Raw genomic sequence first — 25,150 nt, 5'->3', positions numbered from 1 at the left:
ATGTCCAAAAATGGCGAAAAAAGCATACTATACTATGGCGAAAAATCTCAAAATGTGACTTTTCCAAAATGGCTAAAAACAGCTTATTATAGCTCGTAGGGACCCATAATAGCGTATCATGTGGAAGAAAGGATCAAAAAAGGCCCAAAACATCATAATTTAGCATGTCCAAAAAATGGCGAAAAAAGCATACTATACTATGGCGAAAAATCTCAAAATGTGACTTTTCCAAAAATGGCTAAAAACAGCTTATTATAGCTCGTAGGGACCCATAATAGCGTATCATGTGGAAGAAAGGATCAAAAAAGGCCCAAAACATCATAATTTAGCATGTCCAAAAAATGGCGAAAAAAACGCATACTATACTATGGCGAAAAATCTCAAAATGTGACTTTTCCAAAAATGGCTAAAAACAGCTTATTATAGCTCGTAGGGACCCATAATAGCGTATCATGTGGAAGAAAGGATCAAAAAAGGCCCAAAACATCGTAATTAAGCATGTCCAAAAAATGGCGAAAAACACGCATACTATACTATGGCGAAAAATCTCAAAATGTGACTTTTCCAAAATGGCTAAAACAGCTTATTATAGCTCGTAGGGACCCATAATAGCGTATCATGTGGAAGAAAGGATCAAAAGGCCCAAAACATCATAATTTAGCATGTCCAAAAAATGGCGAAAAAACGCATACTATACTATGGCGAAAAATCTCAAAATGTGACTTTTCCAAAATGGCTAAAAACAGCTTATTATAGCTCGTAGGGACCCATAATAGCGTATCATGTGGAAGAAAGGATCAAAAAGGCCCAAAACATCATAATTTAGCATGTCCAAAAATGGCGAAAAAAAAACGCATACTATACTATGGCGAAAAATCTCAAAATGTGACTTTTCCAAAAATGGCTAAAAACAGCTTATTATAGCTCGTAGGGACCCATAATAAGCGTATCATGTGGAAGAAAGGATCAAAAAGGCCCAAAACATCATAATTTAGCATGTCCAAAAAATGGCGAAAAAAGCATATACTATACTATGGCGAAAAATCTCAAAATGTGACTTTTCCAAAATGGCTAAAAACAGCTTATTATAGCTCGTAGGGACCCATAATAGCGTATCATGTGGAAGAAAGGATCAAAAAAGGCCCAAAACATCCTAATTTAGCAAGTCCAAAAATGGCGAAAAAACGCATACTATACTATGGCGAAAAATCTCAAAATGTGACTTTTTCCAAAATGGCTAAAAACAGCTTATTATAGCTCGTAGGGACCCATAATAGCGTATCATGTGGAAGAAAGGATCAAAAAGGCCCAAAACATCATAATTTAGCATGTCCAAAAATGGCGAAAAAAACGCATACTATACTATGGCGAAAAATCTCAAAATGTGACTTTTCCAAAATGGCTAAAACAGCTTATTATAGCTCGTAGGGACCCATAATAGCGTATCATGTGGAAGAAAGGATCAAAAAGGCCCAAAACATCATAATTTAGCATGTCCAAAAAATGGCGAAAAAAGCATACTATACTATGGCGAAAAATCTCAAAATGTGACTTTTCCAAAATGGCTAAAACAGCTTATTATAGCTCGTAGGGACCCATAATAGCGTATCATGTGGAAGAAAGGATCAAAAAAGGCCCAAAACATCATAATTTAGCATGTCCAAAAATGGCGAAAAAACGCATACTATACTATGGCGAAAAATCTCAAAATGTGACTTTTCCAAAAATGGCTAAAAACAGCTTATTATAGCTCGTAGGGACCCATAATAGCGTATCATGTGGAAGAAAGGATCAAAAAAGGCCCAAAACATCATAATTTAGCATGTCCAAAAATGGCGAAAAAAAGCATACTATACTATGGCGAAAAATCTCAAAATGTGACTTTTCCAAAATGGCTAAAAACAGCTTATTATAGCTCAGAGGGACCCATAATAGCGTATCATGTGGAAGAAAGGATCAAAAAAGGCCCAAAACATCATAATTTAGCATGTCCAAAAATGGCGAAAAAAACGCATACTATACTATGGCGAAAAATCTCAAAATGTGACTTTTCCAAAAATGGCTAAAAACAGCTTATTATAGCTCGTAGGGACCCATAATAGCGTATCATGTGGAAGAAAGGATCAAAAAAAGGCCCAAAACATCATAATTTAGCATGTCCAAAAAATGGCGAAAAAAACGCATACTATACTATGGCGAAAAATCTCAAAATGTGACTTTTCCAAAATGGCTAAAAACAGCTTATTATAGCTCGTAGGGACCCATAATAGCGTATCATGTGGAAGAAAGGATCAAAAAGGCCCAAAACATCATAATTTAGCATGTCCAAAAATGGCGAAAAAAGCATACTATACTATGGCGAAAAATCTCAAAATGTGACTTTTCCAAAATGGCTAAAACAGCTTATTATAGCTCGTAGGGACCCATAATAGCGTATCATGTGGAAGAAAGGATCAAAAAAGGCCCAAAACATCATAATTTAGCATGTCCAAAAATGGCGAAAAAACGCATACTATACTATGGCGAAAAATCTCAAAATGTGACTTTTCCAAAATGGCTAAAAACAGCTTATTATAGCTCGTAGGGACCCATAATAGCGTATCATGTGGAAGAAAGGATCAAAAAGGCCCAAAACATCATAATTTAGCATGTCCAAAAATGGCGAAAAAACGCATACTATACTATGGCGAAAAATCTCAAAATGTGACTTTTCCAAAATGGCTAAAAAACAGCTTATTATAGCTCGTAGGGACCCATAATAGCGTATCATGTGGAAGAAAGGATCAAAAAGGCCCAAAACATCATAATTTAGCATGTCCAAAAATGGCGAAAAAAGCATACTATACTATGGCGAAAAATCTCAAAATGTGACTTTTCCAAAATGGCTAAAAACAGCTTATTATAGCTCGTAGGGACCCATAATAGCGTATCATGTGGAAGAAAGGATCAAAAAAGGCCCAAAACATCATAATTTAGCATGTCCAAAAAAATGCGGAAAAAAACGCATACTATACTATGGCGAAAAATCTCAAAATGTGACTTTTCCAAAATGGCTAAAACAGCTTATTATAGCTCGTAGGGACCCATAATAGCGTATCATGTGGAAGAAAGGATCAAAAGGCCCAAAACATCATAATTTAGCATGTCCAAAAATGGTGAAAAAAACGCATACTATACTATGGCGAAAAATCTCAAAATGTGACTTTTCCAAAAATGGCTAAAAACAGATTATTATAGCTCAGAGGGACCCATAATAGCGTATCATGTGGAAGAAAGGATCAAAAGGCCCAAAACATCATAATTTAGCATGTCCAAAAATGGCGAAAAAACGCATACTATACTATGGCGAAAAATCTCAAAATGTGACTTTTCCAAAATGGCTAAAAACAGCTTATTATAGCTCGTAGGGACCCATAATAAGCGTATCATGTGGAAGAAAGGATCAAAAAGGCCCAAAACATCATAATTTAGCATGTCCAAAAAATGGCGAAAAAAACGCATACTATACTATGGCGAAAAATCTCAAAATGTGACTTTTCCAAAAATGGCTAAAAACAGCTTATTATAGCTCGTAGGGACCCATAATAGCGTATCATGTGGAAGAAAGGATCAAAAAAGGCCCAAAACATCATAATTTAGCATGTCCAAAAAATGGCGAAAAAAACGCATACTATACTATGGCGAAAAATCTCAAAATGTGACTTTTCCAAAATGGCTAAAAACAGCTTATTATAGCTCGTAGGGACCCATAATAGCGTATCATGTGGAAGAAAAGGATCAAAAAGGCCCAAAACATCATAATTTAGCATGTCCAAAAATGGCGAAAAAAACGCATACTATACTATGGCGAAAAATCACAAAATGTGACTTTTCCAAAAATGGCTAAAACAGCTTATTATAGCTCGTAGGGACCCATAATAGCGTATCATGTGGAAGAAAGGATCAAAAAGGCCCAAAACATCATAATTTAGCATGTCCAAAAATGGCGAAAAAAACGCATACTATACTATGGCGAAAAATCTCAAAATGTGACTTTTCCAAAATGGCTAAAAACAGCTTATTATAGCTCGTAGGGACCCATAATAGCGTATCATGTGGAAGAAAGGATCAAAAAAGGCCCAAAACATCATAATTTAGCATGTCCAAAAAATGGCGAAAAAAACGCATACTATACTATGGCGAAAAATCTCAAAATGTGACTTTTCCAAAAATGGCTAAAAACAGCTTATTATAGCTCGTAGGGACCCATAATAGCGTATCATGTGGAAGAAAGGATCAAAAAAGGCCCAAAACATCATAATTTAGCATGTCCAAAAAATGGCGAAAAAACGCATACTATACTATGGCGAAAAATCTCAAAATGTGACTTTTCCAAAAATGGCTAAAAACAGCTTATTATAGCTCGTAGGGACCCATAATAGCGTATCATGTGGAAGAAAGGATCAAAAAGGCCCAAAACATCATAATTTAGCATGTCCAAAAATGGCGAAAAAACGATACTATACTATGGCGAAAAATCTCAAAATGTGACTTTTCCAAAATGGCTAAAAACAGCTTATTATAGCTCGTAGGGACCCATAATAGCGTATCATGTGGAAGAAAGGATCAAAAAGGCCCAAAACATCATAATTTAGCATGTCCAAAAATGGCGAAAAAAACGCATACTATACTATGGCGAAAAATCTCAAAATGTGACTTTTCCAAAATGGCTAAAACAGCTTATTATAGCTCGTAGGGACCCATAATAAGCGTATCATGTGGAAGAAAGGGATCAAAAAAGGCCCAAAACATCATAATTTAGCATGTCCAAAAAATGGCGAAAAAAACGCATACTATACTATGGCGAAAAATCTCAAAATGTGACTTTTCCAAAAATGGCTAAAAACAGCTTATTATAGCTCAGGGACCCATAATAGCGTATCATGTGGAAGAAAGGATCAAAAAGGCCCAAAACATCATAATTTAGCATGTCCAAAAAATGGCGAAAAAACGCATACTATACTATGGCGAAAAATCTCAAAATGTGACTTTTCCAAAATGGCTAAAAACAGCTTATTATAGCTCGTAGGGACCCATAATAGCGTATCATGTGGAAGAAAGGATCAAAAGGCCCAAAACATCATAATTTAGCATGTCCAAAAAATGGCGAAAAAAAGCATACTATACTATGGCGAAAAATCTCAAAATGTGACTTTTCCAAAATGGCTAAAACAGCTTATTATAGCTCGTAGGGACCCATAATAGCGTATCATGTGGAAGAAAGGATCAAAAAGGCCCAAAACATCATAATTTAGCATGTCCAAAAATGGCGAAAAAAAGCATACTATACTATGGCGAAAAATCTCAAAATGTGACTTTTCCAAAATGGCTAAAAACAGCTTATTATAGCTCGTAGGGACCCATAATAGCGTATCATGTGGAAGAAAGGATCAAAAAGGCCCAAAACATCATAATTTAGCATGTCCAAAAAATGGCGAAAAAAGCATACTATACTATGGCGAAAAATCTCAAAATGTGACTTTTCAAAAATGGCTAAAAACAGCTTATTATAGCTCGTAGGGACCCATAATAGCGTATCATGTGGAAGAAAGGATCAAAAAGGCCCAAAACATCATAATTTAGCATGTCCAAAAATGGCGAAAAAACGCATACTATACTATGGCGAAAAATCTCAAAATGTGACTTTTCCAAAATGGCTAAAAACAGCTTATTATAGCTCGTAGGGACCCATAATAGCGTATCATGTGGAAGAAAGGATCAAAAAGGCCCAAAACATCATAATTTAGCATGTCCAAAAAATGGCGAAAAAAGCATACTATACTATGGCGAAAAATCTCAAAATGTGACTTTTCCAAAATGGCTAAAAACAGCTTATTATAGCTCGTAGGGACCCATAATAGCGTATCATGTGGAAGAAAGGATCAAAAAGGCCCAAAACATCATAATTTAGCATGTCCAAAAATGGCGAAAAAACGCATACTATACTATGGCGAAAAATCTCAAAATGTGACTTTTCCAAAATGGCTAAAAACAGCTTATTATAGCTCGTAGGGACCCATAATAGCGTATCATGTGGAAGAAAGGATCAAAAAAGGCCCAAAACATCATAATTTAGCATGTCCAAAAATGGCGAAAAAACGCATACTATACTATGGCGAAAAATCTCAAAATGTGACTTTTCCAAAAATGGCTAAAAACAGCTTATTATAGCTCGTAGGGACCCATAATAGCGTATCATGTGGAAGAAAGGATCAAAAAAGGCCCAAAACATCATAATTTAGCATGTCCAAAAATGGCGAAAAAACGCATACTATACTATGGCGAAAAATCTCAAAATGTGACTTTTCCAAAAATGGCTAAAAACAGCTTATTATAGCTCGTAGGGACCCATAATAGCGTATCATGTGGAAGAAAGGATCAAAAAGGCCCAAAACATCATAATTTAGCATGTCCAAAAAATGGCGAAAAAACGCATACTATACTATGGCGAAAAATCTCAAAATGTGACTTTTCAAAAATGGCTAAAAACAGCTTATTATAGCTCGTAGGGACCCATAATAGCGTATCATGTGGAAGAAAGGATCAAAAAGGCCCAAAACATCATAATTTAGCATGTCCAAAAATGGCGAAAAAAGCATACTATACTATGGCGAAAAATCTCAAAATGTGACTTTTCCAAAAATGGCTAAAAACAGCTTATTATAGCTCGTAGGGACCCATAATAGCGTATCATGTGGAAGAAAGGATCAAAAAGGCCCAAAACATCATAATTTAGCATGTCCAAAAATGGCGAAAAAAACGCATACTATACTATGGCGAAAAATCTCAAAATGTGACTTTTCCAAAATGGCTAAAAACAGCTTATTATAGCTCGTAGGGACCCATAATAGCGTATCATGTGGAAGAAACGGATCAAAAAGGCCCAAAACATCATAATTTAGCATGTCCAAAAATGGCGAAAAAACGCATACTATACTATGGCGAAAAATCTCAAAATGTGACTTTTCCAAAATGGCTAAAAACAGCTTATTATAGCTCGTAGGGACCCATAATAAGCGTATCATGTGGAAGAAAGGATCAAAAAGGCCCAAAACATCATAATTTAGCATGTCCAAAAATGGCGAAAAAACGCATACTATACTATGGCGAAAAATCTCAAAATGTGACTTTTCAAAATGGCTAAAAACAGCTTATTATAGCTCGTAGGGACCCATAATAGCGTATCATGTGGAAGAAAGGATCAAAAAAGGCCCAAAACATCATAATTTAGCATGTCCAAAAAATGGCGAAAAAAACGCATACTATACTATGGCGAAAAATCTCAAAATGTGACTTTTCCAAAAATGGCTAAAAACAGCTTATTATAGCTCGTAGGGACCCATAATAGCGTATCATGTGGAAGAAAGGATCAAACAGGGCCCAAAACATCATAATTTAGCATGTCCAAAAAATGGCGAAAAAAAACGCATACTATACTATGGCGAAAAATCTCAAAATGTGACTTTTCCAAAAATGGCTAAAAACAGCTTATTATAGCTCGTAGGGACCCATAATAGCGTATCATGTGGAAGAAAGGATCAAAAAGGCCCAAAACATCATAATTTAGCATGTCCAAAAATGGCGAAAAAAACGCATACTATACTATGGCGAAAAATCTCAAAATGTGACTTTTCCAAAATGGCTAAAAACAGCTTATTATAGCTCGTAGGGACCCATAATAGCGTATCATGTGGAAGAAAGGATCAAAAAGGCCCAAAACATCATAATTTAGCATGTCCAAAAAATGGCGAAAAAACGCATACTATACTATGGCGAAAAATCTCAAAATGTGACTTTTCCAAAAATGGCTAAAAACAGCTTATTATAGCTCGTAGGGACCCATAATAGCGTATCATGTGGAAGAAAGGATCAAAAAAGGCCCAAAACATCATAATTTAGCATGTCCAAAAAATGGCGAAAAAAACGCATACTATACTATGGCGAAAAATCTCAAAATGTGACTTTTCCAAAAATGGCTAAAAACAGCTTATTATAGCTCGTAGGGACCCATAATAGCGTATCATGTGGAAGAAAGGATCAAAAAAGGCCCAAAACATCATAATTTAGCATGTCCAAAAAATGGCGAAAAAAACGCATACTATACTATGGCGAAAAATCTCAAAATGTGACTTTTCCAAAAATGGCTAAAAACAGCTTATTATAGCTCGTAGGGACCCATAATAGCGTATCATGTGGAAGAAAGGATCGAAAAGGCCCAAAACATCATAATTTAGCATGTCCAAAAATGGCGAAAAAAAGCATACTATACTATGGCGAAAAATCTCAAAATGTGACTTTTCCAAAAATGGCTAAAAACAGCTTATTATAGCTCGTAGGGACCCATAATAGCGTATCATGTGGAAGAAAGGATCAAAAAAGGCCCAAAACATCATAATTTAGCATGTCCAAAAAATGGCGAAAAAAACGCATACTATACTATGGCGAAAAATCTCAAAATGTGACTTTTCCAAAAATGGCTAAAAACAGCTTATTATAGCTCGTAGGGACCCATAATAGCGTATCATGTGGAAGAAAGGATCAAAAAAGGCCCAAAACATCATAATTTAGCATGTCCAAAAAATGGCGAAAAAAACGCATACTATACTATGGCGAAAAATCTCAAAATGTGACTTTTCCAAAAATGGCTAAAAACAGCTTATTATAGCTCGTAGGGACCCATAATAGCGTATCATGTGGAAGAAAGGATCAAAAAAGGCCCAAAACATCATAATTTAGCATGTCCAAAAAATGGCGAAAAAAACGCATACTATACTATGGCGAAAAATCTCAAAATGTGACTTTTCCAAAAATGGCTAAAAACAGCTTATTATAGCTCGTAGGGACCCATAATAGCGTATCATGTGGAAGAAAGGATCAAAAAAGGCCCAAAACATCATAATTTAGCATGTCCAAAAAATGGCGAAAAAAACGCATACTATACTATGGCGAAAAATCTCAAAATTTGACTTTTCAAAAAAAAAAATCACTGAAAACCTTGTGTTATAGCTTGTAGAGACGCGCAATAGCATAGCACCAAAAAAAAGCTTTAAAAAAAAACAAAAACGTGATAATATAGCACATCGGAAAAAAGGCCACATTTGGTTTTGGCATATTCACATTTCATCTTCACATTTTTTTGACTTGTCATATTTCGACATTCTTTCGACATAGTATACTATGTGTTTTTTGGTTGTTTTTCAACATGCTACATCAAGTCCAGCAATCATTTTGTGTTTTTTTGTCTTTTAGCCACTCACCAGATTCTCAGAAGGAAGAAATGCGAACACTCAAGGATGGTAGAAAAAGGTTAAAACTGCTCAAGGCAGGCTTTATTTAAAGATAAAAATGTCATAAGTGTAAATCAAATGCAACAGTTTCCTCACTCCCTTTTACAGGAGGTACATTAATCCTCTAACACAGAGTCTGGGCAATATAATTCAACAAACTCACTCAGTGATCTGTTGTTCCTCTTTTTATCTGAAGGTCCGTTGCGTCATCACTCTCTCCACTCTGACTGGTGATGGTGTGTTCGAGTAGAAACTTCCTCCTCCTGATGGGGAATTTCCACCTCTCTGCATGTGGTTTCCTGTCAACAGTTGCTCAAAGGACTGCTACTGCTGATTCATCCATCCACCATCCATCCATCCATCCATTTTTGTGCGCTTATCCGAGGCCGGGTCGCGGGGGCAACAGGCTAAGCAGAGCGCTCCAGGCATCCCTCTCCCCATGCCGCACCAAACCATCTGTCCATCTCACCACACGGTCTACCCTCACTCATGAACAAGACCCCGAGATACTTAAATTCCTTTGCTTGGGGCAGCAACTCACTCCCCACCCAGAGGGAACAGTCCACCGTTTTTCGGCAAAGAACCATGGCCTCAGATTTGGAGGTACTGACTCGCATCCTGACTGCTTCACACTGGGCTGCAAACCGCCCCAGTGCATGCTGGAGGCCACGGTGTGATGGAGCCAACAGAACCATATCATGTACAAAAAACAGAGATACAATTCTGACGTCCCCAAACCAGATCCCTCCGAGACCCCTAGGGAGCTCTGGTACCAGGTACACTTATGAACATCCCTGTGCTCGAACATGGTGTTTGTTATGGACAATCCATGACTTTTCGGGGGACCACCCAGAGACTCCAAGAAAGCCGGGTACTCCAAACTGACATTGTGTGCATACGCACACACGACAGTCAGAGACCGACTCTCTGCACTCGCAGTCACATTGAGGTGACCCTCATTCCCTGGGGTGAACTCAAACACAGCAGCGCTCAGCCGGGGACTCGTGAGTATCCCCACACCTGCCCGGCGCCTCTCACCCTGGGCAACTCCAGAAAAGGCGAGAGTCCAGCTCCTCTCCAGGGGTATGGTTCAAGAACCAGTGCTGTTTGTGGAGGTGAGCCCAACTATATCTAGTTGGTATCGCTCAACCTGCCAGAGAGGTGACATTGCATGTCCCTAGAACCAGGCAGCTCCATGTGATTTCTTTGGGCTGAGCCCAACCGGGCCCCATGGGCAAAGGCCCGGCCACCAGACGCTCACCAGCAAGCTCCCTCCCTCTTAGTATCACAGGGGCACGTAAACCCCTCCACCATAGTAAGGTGCCGATTAACAGAGGGGCTGCTGATTCATGAACATGTTAAACATGCTCATGAGCCAGGGTGCTGCCCCTTTCATGTTCATGAAGGGGTTCGTCTCTCGCGTGGGGAATGAGCTGTTCGGGTTAGGATCTGGATGTGAGATTCCATTCTTGGCTGGTCTCTTAACATTATACTATGCAGTTTTCAGCCGTTTTTTCGACATGATAGTTAGAGCAGAGTCCGCATTACTGCAGACACTGCACCGATCCGCCTGACGATCTCCCACTCCATCCTTCCCCCACTCGTGAACAAGACCCCGAGATACCTAAACTCCTCCACTTGGGGCAGGATCTCCCCCCCATATCTGGAAAGGGCACTCCACCCTTTTCCGGCTGAGAACCATGGCCTCAGATTTGGAGGTGGATTCTCATCCCCGCCGCTTCACACTTGGCTGCGAACCAATCCAGTGAGAGCTGAAGGTCACAGTCTGATGAAGCTAACAGGACCACATCATCTGCGATAAGCAGCAACCCAATCCTGAGGTGGCCAGTACCTGTCTGTGGCCTCCGGAGTCCCATAGGCCAAGAAGGCCCAATAAGACTCCTTCAGCTTGACGGCACCCCTCACCGCTGGAGTCCACCAACAGGTTTGGGTGTTGCCACCTCAATAGGCACCGACCACCTTACAGCCACAACACCGATCGGCTGCCTCAACAATGGAGGCACGGAACATGGTCCACTCGGACTCGATGTCCCCCGCCTCCCCCGGGACATGGACGAAGCTCTCCCGGAGGTGGGAGTTGAAGCTCCTTCTGATGGGAGACTCTGCCAGCCATTCCCAGCAGAACCTCACAATGCATTTGGGTCTGCCAGGTCTGACCAGCGTCCTCCCCTACCATCGGAGCCAACTAACCACCAGATGGTGATTGGTTGACAGCTCCACCCCTCTTGTCACCCGAGTGTCCAAGACATGCGGCCGCAAGTCAGACGACGAGACTACAAAGTCGATCATCCAACTGTGGCCTAGGGTGTTCTGATGTGAAGTGCACATATGGACACCCTTTTGCTTGAACATGGTGTTTATTATGGACAGTCTGTGGCGAGCACAGAAGTTCAATAACAGAACACCACTCAGGTTCAGATCAGGGGGCCATTCCTCCCGATCACGCCCCTCCAGGTCTCACTGTCTTTGCCAGTGTGAGCATTGAAGTCCCCCAGCAGAACAAGGGAGTGCCCAGAAGGAGCACTCTCCAGCACCCCTAAGCACCTCTAAGAACTACAAAAAGGGTGGATACTCTGTACTGCCATTTGGACCATAGGCACAAACAACAGTCAGGATCAGTCCCCCCACCCGAAGGCGGAGGGAGGCTACCCTCTCATTCACCGGGGTAAACTCCAACATACAGGCACCGAGCCGGGGGGCAATAAGTATTGCCACCCCTGCCCAGCGCCTCTCACCAGTGGCAACTCCAGAGTGGAAGAGAGTCCAACCCCTCTCGAGAAGACTGGTTCTGGAGCCCATGCTATGTGTCCAGGTGAGGCCGACTATATCTAGTCGGAACTTCTCAACCTCACGCACCAGCTCAGGCTCCTTACCCACCAGAGAGGTGACATTCCACGTCCCTAAAGCTAGCTTCTGCAGCCGAGGATCGGACCGCCAAGGTCCCCACCTTCGGCTGCCGCCCAACTCACACAGCAACCGACCCTATTGTCCCACGCCACCTCTTCGAGCTGTGCCCGCCCGGCCCCATGGGTAAAGGCCCGGCCACCAGGCGCTTGCCATTGAGCCCCATGATGTTTTTTTGCCATTTTGGACCACATACTGACATTTTTTATCCCACTTTTGTTGACATACTATACTATGACTACTTCATTTTATGTTTGACAACATTCTATACTATTGTTAACTTTTTTTATGCTATTTTGTGCTAGGTCTGTGGACAAGAGAAAGAAACATAACTTTTGAGTTTAAATGTTTTTACTTTGGTATTTTTGAAAGCCACAATCTGCTTTTTCAATTTTGGGTCGAACTGTGTCATTAACATGATACCCTTTATAAAGATACATTTTTTATTTCCAGGTTGTTGTTTTTTTTACACTGCATTAAGTTTATCGAGAGAGAGCATGGAAACAACATAGAAAGGAACTAATCCAAGATTCAAACCCAGATTTTTAGTATGAAGGACATAGTCAAGATATACCACTTGTTGGAAAATACTTCATTAATTTTCTGACCTTCTGTTTTGTCTACTCACGTGACTGTTATTAAGAAACAATCTAATTAGGAGACTCCCCGAGGCCACAGCACTAAGTATATTTACATGAATCGGTACAATTTACCTCTGAATTTGTAACCTCATCCAAGAAGTGTCGCACCTCTATCATGTCACTCAGAGGCATTTTGATTTAATTTCTGACTATTTTCCTATATTTAATAGATTAAGCGATAATTTGAAAAAGTAATCAGCTAGCCTCAGCTATCACCGGCGCAGAGGCATAAAAATGAAAGACACACTGAAAACAATGAACAGTGGTTTACTAGTAACAAATGATTATCAAAAACACATTTATTTAAAACACAAATTACATACATATAGACAAGTAATTAATGTCATACAGTACAGGCTTACTGGTAAACATAACTGTACAATGATGCTAAACAAGGGCACAAGTGGTTGTTTTTTCCATACAGGTCATCTAAGGCTTTGCAACATTAATTTTGTGGCACAGTTCCATACATTACATAAACCCTTCATCCATTGCTATGTCCCATTTAATAAAGTAGGGAAACACTTTCTGCCAAACAACATCAGTTCATTGTGCTCAGTTTCTGGAAACCAACCAATTGACAAGAAACACCAGTGCAAACAACATTACCTCATTGGTAGACAACGTTTTCCAGTCTTTACCTCCATTTAACCTCTTACAGGGACTGTGGCACCAGTATTAGCTGAGATTATGGTAAGGCTAGGGTGTTTTATCAATAAGAAAGAAAATAAAATCATAAAATGTTGCACTGATCTTCAAATAATTTAAGCCTCGTTGATGAATTGGTCAGCTGATATTGGCTTACTGCAGATATATTTGTAGATAAGTAACAAGAAATTGCAGTGCAATTTTAATCAAAGGCATAAAAAAAATTTAAGGGATCCCCATCAAAAATGTTTGTTATATATTGTAAGGGCTCTGGTAATAAGGCGATAAGGGCTGGGACAATTAGTCAAACAAAAATGCAGTAACACTACCTACAGTCATTTTGATAATCAATTAATTGTTGAAGCCATTCATCAAGCAAAAATGCCCAACATGAAATGGTTCCACTTTCTAAGACATAAGACTTTGTGGCTCTTCCTGTAAGTATTTCATAATGAACAGAATATCTTTGGGTTTTGGATGGTTGGTCAGACAAAACAATTAAAAGATGTCAAGTTGAATATAATTAATTAATTAAGATATCCTTTTTTCTATTATGTGACATTAAACACACCAAAAAAATAATCTAATAATTGAGAAAAAATATATATAAATTACACTAATCAGTAATGAAAATAAACATGAATACTAAAGGAAACATCAAACACATAGTGTATAGAGGTTTAGCTCAGAGAGTAAACTAGCCATTTAGTGTGTGTGAGGTTGTTGGTTCAAGTCTTATCTGGGACATGAGACATTTGAAGGCTGCTGTCTTAGCACAGAGGTAATGAGAATGTCAAAAATATATGAAGTGTCTGAAGGTTTAGCTCAGTGGGTAAATCAGGTGGTTAGTGTCCCTGAGGTTGTTGGTTGAAGTCTTATTGGGACCAGGTGACATTTTACTTTATGGCATAAATAAAATAAAATATCGTTTGATATTTTTGTCTGCTCTGCTGATAAAAGTCATCGATGACATACCTTGCAACAAACATTTAAAACAGTTTAAAAACACAATTGTCTCCTTGTCTTCTGAATTTGCATATAAACTGAATAATAAGTTTTCCCTTCCAAGAGCGTAGTTGATTATTGGCCTGACCCATATATCAGTAGAGTTTTTGACAAATGTCACCACACATCCTGAGCTAAGGGGAACACCGGAAGCTTAAGCAGTGTTCTGCAGGTTTAGCTCAGTGGGTAAATCAGATGGTTAGTTTGCTAAGGGTTGCAGGTTCAAGTCTTGTTTAGAACAGGTGATATTTTACTTTATGGCATTAATAAAATATCGTCTGATATTTCTGTCTGCTTTGCTGACATAAGTTATCCATGATATATTTGCAATGAACACTTAAAAAGGTTAAACACACAATTGTCTCCTTATCTCCTGAATTTTCATATGCTGAATAATGAATTTTCTCTGTCAAAAACTTGGCTGATATTTGAGTCAGGCTGATATTCAACTAAGTTCTTGGCAGACATCATGACAGATACTGAGCTAAAGGGAATGTCGAAAATACACACATTGTCTAGAGCTTTAGCTCAGTGGGTAGATCTGGTGGTTAGAATGCTAGTGGTTGTTGGTTCAAGACCTGTTTGGGACAGGTGATATTTTACTCTATGCCATACATAAAATATCATCTGATATTTTTGTCTGCTCTGCTGATTTACATTATCAATAATGTACCTTGCAACAAACATTTTAAACAGTTAAAAAACACATAATTTTCTCCTTGTCTCCTGAATACTGAATTTTCCCTGCCAGGAACTTGGTTGATTATCAGCCTGACTCATATATCAGTTGAATTTTCGACAGACGTCACTGTCAATACTGAATTTTCCGTTTCAACACCATATGAGCCTGATATCAGCAGAGCACATAGATATATCAGCCGATTTATTTTATTTATGCCATAACATATCATTTGGTTGTAGATTCATACAGTTTAGACACTGATAGAGATATTGCACAACAAATTAAGGCACTTGAAGTTGAGGGCTATATCATTTTGGCCATAAATCTGGTGAAGTGGTCCAAAAACAGGTAAAACCAGTATCGGCAGATGCGTCTGTCTAAATCAAGGAATATCAGCCTAAATCATATATCAGTCGAGTTTGACAGTATTCACTGCTGATACTGAATTTTCCATTTCAACACCATATGACCCTTATATCAGCAAAGCAGATGGAAATATCAGCCAGTATTTTATTTATGCCATAAAATATCATTTGGCTATAGATTCATACAGTTTAGACACTGATAGTGTTATTGCACAACAAATTAAGGCACTTGAAGTTGAGGAATATATCATTTTGGCTGATAAATCAGGTGAAGTGGTCCAAAAACAGGTAAAACCAGTATCAGCAGATGCGTCTGTCGAAGTCAAGGAATATCGGCCGAACTCATATATCAGTTGAGTTTTCGTCAGACGTCGCTGCCGATACTGAATTTTCCATTTCAACAACATATGACCCTTGTATCAGCAAAGCAGACAGATATATCAGCCGATGTTTTATTTTATTTTCTGCCAGAAAATGTTATTTGGCTGTAGATTCATACAGTTTAGACACTGAGTGACATTGCACAAGAAATTAAGGCACGTAAAGTTGAGGGATATATCGTTTTGGCCATAAATCAGGTGAAGTGGTCCAAAAACAGGTAAAACCAGTATTGGCAGATGCGTCTGTCTAAATCAAGGAATATCGGCCTGACTCATATATCAGTCGAGTTTTCTGCAGACATCACTGCTGATACTACATTTCTCATTTCAGCACCATATTACACTTATATCACCAAAGCAGACAGAAATATCAGCTGATATTTCATGTTATTTATGCCATAAAATATAATTAAGCTGTAGATTCATAGTTTAGACACTGCATATTGCACAACAAATTAAGGCACGTGTTGAGGAAATTGAGGAATGTATCATTTTGGCTGATAAATCAGGTGAAATGGTCCCAAAGCAGGTAAGCAAGCAAGTAAAATCTGAGGTAATTTAGAAACTGTTATGTAATAACATATTTTGTCGATTAGAGAGTACTGACATATTTTATAACTCAAGTGTATGGTATTTTGTTTGTTTGTGACAATGGTTTCCTTGTCACATGAATTTTCATATATTTCATACTTTTAAAATATGTAGTTTATTTACTATTTGACTCATAGATCATCCGCTTTCAAATAACAAACTCTAATAACGTTGTGATCTGCGCAGGATTCGATCTCGCAGCCCTCGGTATATTAAGCCATTTTCAATCTCACTGAGCTAAACCCCTGACAACAATTCAAGTATGAGTCCCTCAACTGCAGTGTACGGACGCAGCACGGCATCGCAACTAATCGGGAATAATCTAGTCAATGCTCGTTATTCTACAGAGCGCGCTTCAGTAGTGTCTCAGCCGCGGCTCGTCTATTTTTGCCGGACACAGACGGCAATCGCGTCAAGCCCACGGTCAAGTCGCACAAAGCAGGTCGTGGCACACAGGAAATTACGCAGCATTGCATCCGATGGATTTTCTAATTAAAACGCCTTGCACAGACTCGGGATCATGTTTAACTTGACTAAAACGTTACATATACCGCATCTGCTGCTTCTCTGTCCAGCTGCCCTCGGTATTCTGTCTAGCAAGAGAATTAATGCTCCTGATTACAGTCACTGTCTATGAAAAAGACAAAAGTAGATCATAATTAACAACAGCACTGATTGTTAACAAAACACGGTATGTACCTCATATCTATTTGTTTATGATTAAATTATTAATTATCCATCTGAGTAATGAATAAGATCGACATGTTTTTAACTAAATCCAGCCACAAATCTTTAATCTTTTTCATGTGTAACTGGATTTGTTTTTACTGATTTGTATAACTATCAAGATGATCTTTTTTGGGGGGACTGAAAAGCGGCCGAAATTCTTGGATCTACATCACCGTGGCTGGAGTGCAGGCTGCAGCCCAACAAAGCGCCATGGTAGAATGACTAAAATCAAAAATGTTTAATAAAACCGAGAGAAAATGACCACAAAATCCAGGGAAAATGACGAAATGAATACAATCTCATAGGGTCTACAGAATCAGGACGCTCTGCTTCTGAAACGCGTATCAGACGCACTGGGTGGGATACAGAGCCGCGTGGAGGACGGAGCAAAACAGCGCCGTAACGCTCTGGACATGATGTGAGGTCTAAGGGATGTCCTATGCTGTAAAGCCCTCTGAGGCAAACCGTGTTTTGTGATAATGGGCTTTATAAATTAAATTGACTTGACTTGTTTTCGACGTTGTCTTTCACACTTCAGTTTTTAAGACTGATGTCCAAAGTGTGAACTGTCCTGGATAAAGTTCAATCTCACAGCCTGTAACACTTAGAGTAAATCCAAATTACACTCGAACTAATTTTGTTGTTGTTTTCGTCTCTGTGGATAGGACAGCTGCTTGTAAAAGTCACATGTACTGGGTAAGATTCAAACCTACAACCACATGATTTGCAGGTAAGCCCTCTACAAAGCTGAGCTAAACCTTCAAACCTTAATAATGTGTTTTAACTTGCACTTGAGACTCTTCTCTGGGAAGCAGCCTGTAAAACTTACCAGCCCTGGATAAGGTTCAAACTCAACATTCCAAATAGGTTTTTTTGTTTTAATGTTAATTAATTAATTAATATACACGAAATTTTCGTGGTTTGGTCTACAAATTATGTACACCAAGATAACATGGAATTTATGTGCCCTCAAGTGCCATTTAGTGGGTGCTGGAAGTTCTACATCATGTGAAATATCTCACTCCAGGGTACAAACTATCCGACTTATCCGACTTTCACAGAAATGAATGGCCGCTTTAGCTGGGGTTCACCAGTACCCTGACATACATAGCGGTGTGAGGGCCCTTTCATCGTTGCTTGCAGCTTTAATTGTGATTGAGATGATTAAAATTATAAAGTATCATACAGTGAGGTATGCTGAACTTGGCTATATAATGATTTGTTAGTGCATTTGTGAATTGCATTTCTGGAGTGATTGTCCAGCTGTTGTGACTTGTGCATAAAATCATCTCGAGCTACGGTTGTAGACATTCTAGGATTAAATACGAAAATATTTTGTGATTCACTTTTTTGACTAGTGTAGTAACTGTTTTGATCCTACCGACTGCTTGGCCTTCGCTATTGCTGTTTGGGGCTTTCTCGAGAACCGCTAATCCAAACAACTTCACACTCCGACACCATCATGGCAGGTGTATTGTTGAGGACCCAAGTAAGTACAAAGTCACAGTCCCTAGCAATGGTAGAGTATACACATCATTTGCCAACTACTGGCAATCTGGGATAGGGCTATTTCTGGCAAAAAAGCATTTATTCATAAAGTTACTTCATTCATGCTTATATTGCTGACATACGTTAACTGCAATGTTACATCTTTGGTCTTAAATTTAGTGTAACTAGCAATGGAGAGCGATCTGTACCCAGCATGCCATTTAGTAATTTAATGGTTAAAAGGGTTCCTGAGCATTGTAGTACTCAAAATTGGCCTTTTGAGGGATTCATCTAAGAATCGTGTGCTTTTTAACTCGGTCTAAGACAAAGAAGATTTACATTTTTGACAGTGAAAGACAGTGAGTGCTATAGACAGGAGAAGACTGGAGAATGGTTGTAGATCTTCCAGATCAATTTCAGGAGTGCCTTCTGTTTGCATGTTTCACATTTTATCATAAGTGAAGGACTTTCATTGGTGTGGTCTTGGTCTTGTCTCAGTCTCACTCTGCCTTAGTCTTGACTTGGTCTCAGCCCCTCAAAGTCTTGGTCTTGTGCTGGCCTCAATACATTATGGTCTTGGTCATGACTTAGTTTCGATTTATGGGGGTGTCTACATAGTGCACTACTGATAAAAAGCTCCAGTTCATTAGGTCCACAACAAAACATGCTCAAAGTGCAAAGTTGAAGGGATTTACGATTGTCAAGAAAACTGAAGGACACACATACATACACACCTACATACAGACTCTTTTCATGTTAGTTAGATCATATTATGTATGCAACAAAAATCTGATAAACTTAATAGCAGTGCAAAATAAAAATCAGATCCAAATCATTGTAAAAAAAAAACTTCTTTAAAAAGAAACTACAGCATAACTTGACGAGCCAAAAAAAATGGTGTTACAAGATGTTCCTGTGAAGAACCACCCCGCTGCTGCAAATAGCCCCTGTGCATAAACAGTACTGAGGTGAGCGCAGCGTCAGAGTTCACCCAACAGCTCCATACTGTCTGCCGCTCAGTCTGTGTCTTATAGATTCGAGCCAGAAAACAGATGGGTGGGGGGGCTCGCTCACCAGCTGAGAGGGAAACTAGTGTTTTGAAGTGGATTGCAATCATTTCTTTCCACCATGTCCCTGGCACACTGGGTGAGACAAAGCTGTGCTGACAGCCATGGCCAGTGAGAGTGCTGCTTGTTTTTCTCTGTTTTTACATTAGTCTTGTTGATGTGGATCATTACATAGACTGAGTGTACAAAATGTTAAAGGATCAGTTCTGATTTTTTTAAGTCTATCTTGATACAACAATACAATACTTGCATGCTTTAATAGGTACAAATGTAATGCAATCCAATACAACTGTTATACCACAAAGCCTACTTTTACAGTTTCCTTCATTGACAATTAATTCAGCGTTTAGGCAATGAAGTCATAGTTTGTTATGGTGTTGTACTGGACTGCATTATATTCAGAGGTGTTTCTAATATTATGTTGTGTCTTTTATAATATTCTGCATTCTTCATGCATGTGAGTAGGAGGGACACCTGTCAGTATAGCAAAGTCCAGTGGGGCGACCTCTAGCTTACTGGGTAGAGTGTGCGCCCCATGTGCCTGAGGCTTCTGCAGCAGCCCGGGTTAGAGTCTGGCCTGTGGCCCTGTGCTTTGCGTCATTCCCCCTTCTCTCTTCCACCTTTCCTGTCTCTCTCATACTGTCCTTTGTATAAAGGGAAAATGCTCCAAAAATAATCTAAAAAAACCTCAAACAAAGTCCAGCACAGCAACACCTTTAAACCTGAGAAAATGGGCTTGATTTCTTTCAAAAACATGGAAAGGCGGCAATAAGCGACTTAATAAAATGACCTATTAGTAGGAAATTAGTAAAAAGTTTCAAGAAAATTAACTGAAATGATCAAAAAAGTAAAATACCAAAAAGGAAATTATCTGTAAAAAGTGAAAAATAAATGCAAAAATAATAAATATGAAAAATATTTTTTTTCTTTAACCTAATTTTAATCATTGTTAGAATAATTCAGAATTTTCTTAATGTTTTCTCTAGCTGCTTGATAATTTTCTAATGATTCTCACTTTTTAGCTAATTTTCAGTCAATTTTCTAATTTACTAACTTTTTGTAGTTTGACAGATATTTCATGCCACATTGCTAATTGCCTTTTTTCTGCATGTTTTAGAAAGAAATCAAACCAACATGCTCATGTCTAAAAGGTTTTAATGCTTAAAGGGATCTGAACGCACAACTAAACTGATACTGATGCAGGTTTCAAAGAGTTAAATATGAACTTAGTAGTAGTGTATAGTTGTACCTAATAAAATGGCCACTGACTGTTTGTCTTACTTTCTTCTAATGGTATTTAGCTATGCAGATAGTTTTGACATGATTTGCTCTTAGATTTCTGCCCCTCCAAAATTAAACTAAAAAACCCCTTAAAAAAAACCTAAAAAAATTAAACATCTCTTCTCAATGGACTGTGCAATTCAGCATGTTAGCATGTGCCAGATTTATTGTCTCTCTTGCTCTCTCTGCCTTCCTCTTTACACATTTGAGGCCTTTCCTCTGTCCTTTCCTGTGCACATGCCCCCTATTGCTAATTGGCAGGAATAGTGTTGTGTGATTCAGTCTGAGACACTTTATTTTCAATTTAGAGCCCGGACTGTGTACAAACACTGGATCTTCTTTAGTGAACACACAGAATGGACAATTTGCTAAATTTGACAAAAAGTATATTGTATTAGAATCGCTGACTGCACTTCTAAAATGAAGTAACGCCTTCTTGTGACCCTTCATCACATTACTGGTGATAGTAGTTGTAAGCAGGTCAACCAGAGAGTGATTTTACCTTCTTGGACTTTTCCATTTGAAGGATTTTCAATGGTCTAAGGAGTTGTACATAGCTGAATTTGAGAAAAAAAATTGGATGTGTTTAATTTTTTTAATGTAATCTCTTAATGTTGTGTGTGGCAGAAATCTCCCCGATGGATATGTCAAAACTATCTGCATGCCTAGGTAACAGACAAGTGAGGGAAACAAGTTTTTTTGTAGTCTAGATGAATTAAATCTTAAATCTAGTTGGAACTCCTAAAATCTGTTTCTTTGTATTATCAACCAAGGGTAATTGTATTGTATGTAATAAATATTTAATGAGAATAGCATCTACAGACCTTCTATTTTCCACTGCACTGTTGTGATTTATATAAAGCTGCAGAAGTACTCTAGACAATCTCAATATGAGAAATGATTGGACTCGCAGCTGCTCCTACATAATAGGTATGCATAGGATTTGCAGCTGAGTAAATGACTGCATGTATTCATTTGTCTTGTTTTTTAATAGGGGCCACACATTTGTTATGTCAGCCACAGAGCTAACAAGGGCAAAACGGTAAATGCAGTCTTACTGACCGTCACGGGGTCAAGGGACAGGTTTTGAGTCATGCATGACAGACTGAAGGGTAAAAGGACGAAGGTAAAATTGTGATGACCTGATAGGGCAGAGTTCAAAGCAGCGTTCCTTAATGGACTTCCTGGTTTGATTGACTGTCAGAGACTGTGGTAGCCTGGGGGTGGCTGCTGGTATGTGAGGTAACGTGGCGTGCATGTCTCCCTTCCAGCTCTTCATCCTGAGAATCAGAGTTAGTTATGTATCAGTGAAGAGACAAGGAGCTTGAATGATATTTCATATAAATAATATACATCTAATCAAACTCTGAAGAATAAAAGTGGTTGAAATGCATAACAGACTTCTACTTAATGGGTCATTATCAAAAACTATTCCACTATGATACATAGCCCTTTCCAATGCATCTGCTTTCTACTGATAAATATTTTGTTTTTCGTTTTGTTTGTTCTTTATAAAGCATAATCGGCCTATGTGCTTTAAAGTGTAAATTCAAGAAACTTAAGTTTTTATTAAAGTAAATGGCAAAATCTGCATGTGATGCCTTTTAAAATATAGTGCATTTTGCCCCCAATCACTTTAATTAAAACCATTGTAATGGCATTAAGAGGGGTTCTTATGTGGCCAGTATGGCCATAAGGACTGATTAAGGTTACAGATTACGGCTTTTTAGAAAGACTAAAATAAAAAAAATGTGAACCTATCCTGTAAAAATGTCATATTCAATCTGATTTGAACTGTTTATCTTGCTCTCTTACTTGCCTGATCAAGGAAGACTTCCTCTTCTGTGCACCACAAATTGGTTGAAGTTCAAATAGCAGCTTGAGACAGGTCCAGACAACATTTCAGCAAATCTCTAAAAACTGATATCTGCTATGTTAAACTGGAATTTGTAATTGGGGGAAAAAAGTTGATAAAAGGCAAAATTTCTGGGCAAAGTGTTCTGGCTCTTTTGCTCTCCAGACAGACTGTTTACTTGCAGACAACCAGAGTCCACTCAAACATGATTGGTCAACTTGGACTCATAGACTGCCTTTAAAGATGGGCGACGCATCCCCAGCTACCCCCACTATGCTTAAGTGAGGCTAAAACATTCAACATTCAAACTCTCTCAGACCCCAGCTCTTAAATATAACTAAAACATTTGTTTTAGTTTAATTAGTTTTCCCTGCAGTGTCCTCGAATTAATTTCCAGATATATTTTATGGTACTATTGATTATATCTAAAGCATTAATTGGCCTGGCTCCAGAGTGAACTTTAATCTTTTGCTGTCCATGGGCCAACAGGACACTTGACTTTCTCAAAGTCTAGATCTAACAAAAAAGTTGCCCGATAGAAAAGAAAATGTGTTATGAAGAGAAAAAATTAAAGTATACAATTCAAAGCGTGCGTACACTGCAGAAGTAAACGTCTACAGTTTACCATAAAATGCCTTTTTTTAGACATGAATAAAATGCAAAAGCTGCTAAAGTGCTGCATTTATAGAATAGAAACCCCCATAGTGTCCACCCTCAGAAGCAGTAGTTCGCACCGTGTCAGCAGTCTCCTCCCCTTCAGTGTGCTCTCCATAGCGATTGTATAGCTCCATGTCAGACAGAGCGCTCTCCACTGCCTCCTCTTCATAGTCAGTGTGGTAGTCTGACTCTTCTGATGAAGGGAAGGAGTGGAGAACAGGAAGCAGAGAAGCACATCGTGGGTGAATAAGTTGGAATATGTGGTATGTAGAAGAGGTGACAAATAAAAGTGGGTGTGCAGGTGAATGAGTCAGAAAAGCAAAAATGTGAAGCATTGTGAGAAGTCAAACAGGGCAGTGTGACGAGTGAGGGATGACAGGTTATAAATAGAAAGAAGCAGACGAATGAGAAGGATAGAGATATCTGGGGTAAAAAAACCACTAGCTGTATAAGGTTGCACTTATAGATCATTTCTGAAATAAAAAAATGTTTCTACTTGATTACAAATGCTTAATTTGAATTATTAAATTTGCACAGCTCCTAATGTTCACTAGCATGTTACTACAGGGTATATGCATGCATTTTTAAGTTAAATGTAAAACCTTTTACAGCATTTTTAAATACCTCATAACCACTTCAAGTACTAACGGGTTATTTCAGCGACACAATTTACATTACATCAGATTCCCTAAACCCCTTCACTGGACCGTTTCAACACGATGGAGCAGCAGCTGTACTCCGAGCTGCCTCTGGATGTTAGCACTCTAAGGCTGAGTCTAGCCACCCAACAGAGGAAACTTATTTCGGCTGCTTGTATCTGCAATCTCATTCTTTCTGTCATTACCCAAAGCTCGCGACAATAGGACCTCGGGTACAGGGCCCCTCAGCCAGACATATCCAGTTCACCCTCACAACACATTTAAAATTGTCATAGTACGTCATATGTAGAGTCACACTTGTCTGTCAAATCTTAACAAATAATTCCAAAAATGTATTCTGCAACTGAGATTCAGCAAACCATTTCCTCCTCCATGTGAAACAGATTCATTTGCTAATAGAGTATGACAGGAAAATTCATCCAAAAAAATAAAAGCAAGCACCAGAAACACAAACATGGAGGAGAAACAATAACAGCGAGCCTACTCTCAGACACTGTGTGTATATGTTAAGAGAAAGTATGATCATGAGTGCAGCTGAAAGTGAGTGTGTGTCAACTACTTACCATCAACAAGAGCAGGTTTGACGGGCTCGATGCGGGACACAATTTCTGCCAGATCAGTAAAGGAAGCATTGGGACACGTCACCACCTGAAAGAAACACACATTTAAAACATACTCAAAATAGACTGAGAGGCTCTGATTTCAGGCGCTGGTTCTGTTTTAATCTGCTGGTATAGATAACTCACAAATTGTCTATTCGAATGATTCAATGTATTCCTCTTACGTATACTTATTTTCAGCAAATGGTGATGAAGAGGCACAAAATCTGACTGCATAACATTTCCAGATTG

The 25,150-nt window shown here is 38.7% G+C and overlaps 1 protein-coding gene across 5 annotated transcripts in view; it reads right to left on the bottom strand.

Annotated features, from left to right (window-relative positions):
- Window positions 1-13,171: 13,171 nt before the first annotated feature.
- LOC121959423 (patatin-like phospholipase domain-containing protein 7) overlaps window positions 13,172-25,150 on the bottom strand; it is a 45,785-nt gene continuing 33,806 nt past the window's right edge. Inside the window, exons 34-36 of one of the 5 annotated variants that reach the window (XM_042508693.2) lie at window positions 24,863-24,947; window positions 23,718-23,833; window positions 13,172-22,408 (exon numbers count right to left, since the gene is read on the bottom strand). In XM_042508693.2, coding sequence (XP_042364627.1) covers window positions 22,301-22,408; window positions 23,718-23,833; window positions 24,863-24,947 — 309 coding nt within the window. In that variant the 3' untranslated portion in view covers window positions 13,172-22,300. Of the gene's footprint in view, window positions 23,834-24,862; window positions 24,948-25,150 lie in introns of all 5 variants that reach the window. The other 4 variants (XM_088070708.1, XR_015775097.1, XM_088070706.1 and 1 more) reach the window with 4 other exon arrangements.

The sequence above is a fragment of the Plectropomus leopardus genome, chromosome 20, assembly GCF_026936395.1.
Source record: "Plectropomus leopardus strain MGB_pleo_1.0 chromosome 20, ASM2693639v1, whole genome shotgun sequence".
Classification (NCBI taxonomy): Eukaryota; Metazoa; Chordata; class Actinopteri; order Perciformes; family Serranidae; genus Plectropomus; species Plectropomus leopardus.
The sequence above is the reverse complement of the archived record's forward strand: the minus strand, read 5'-3'. Positions and strand labels throughout refer to the sequence as shown.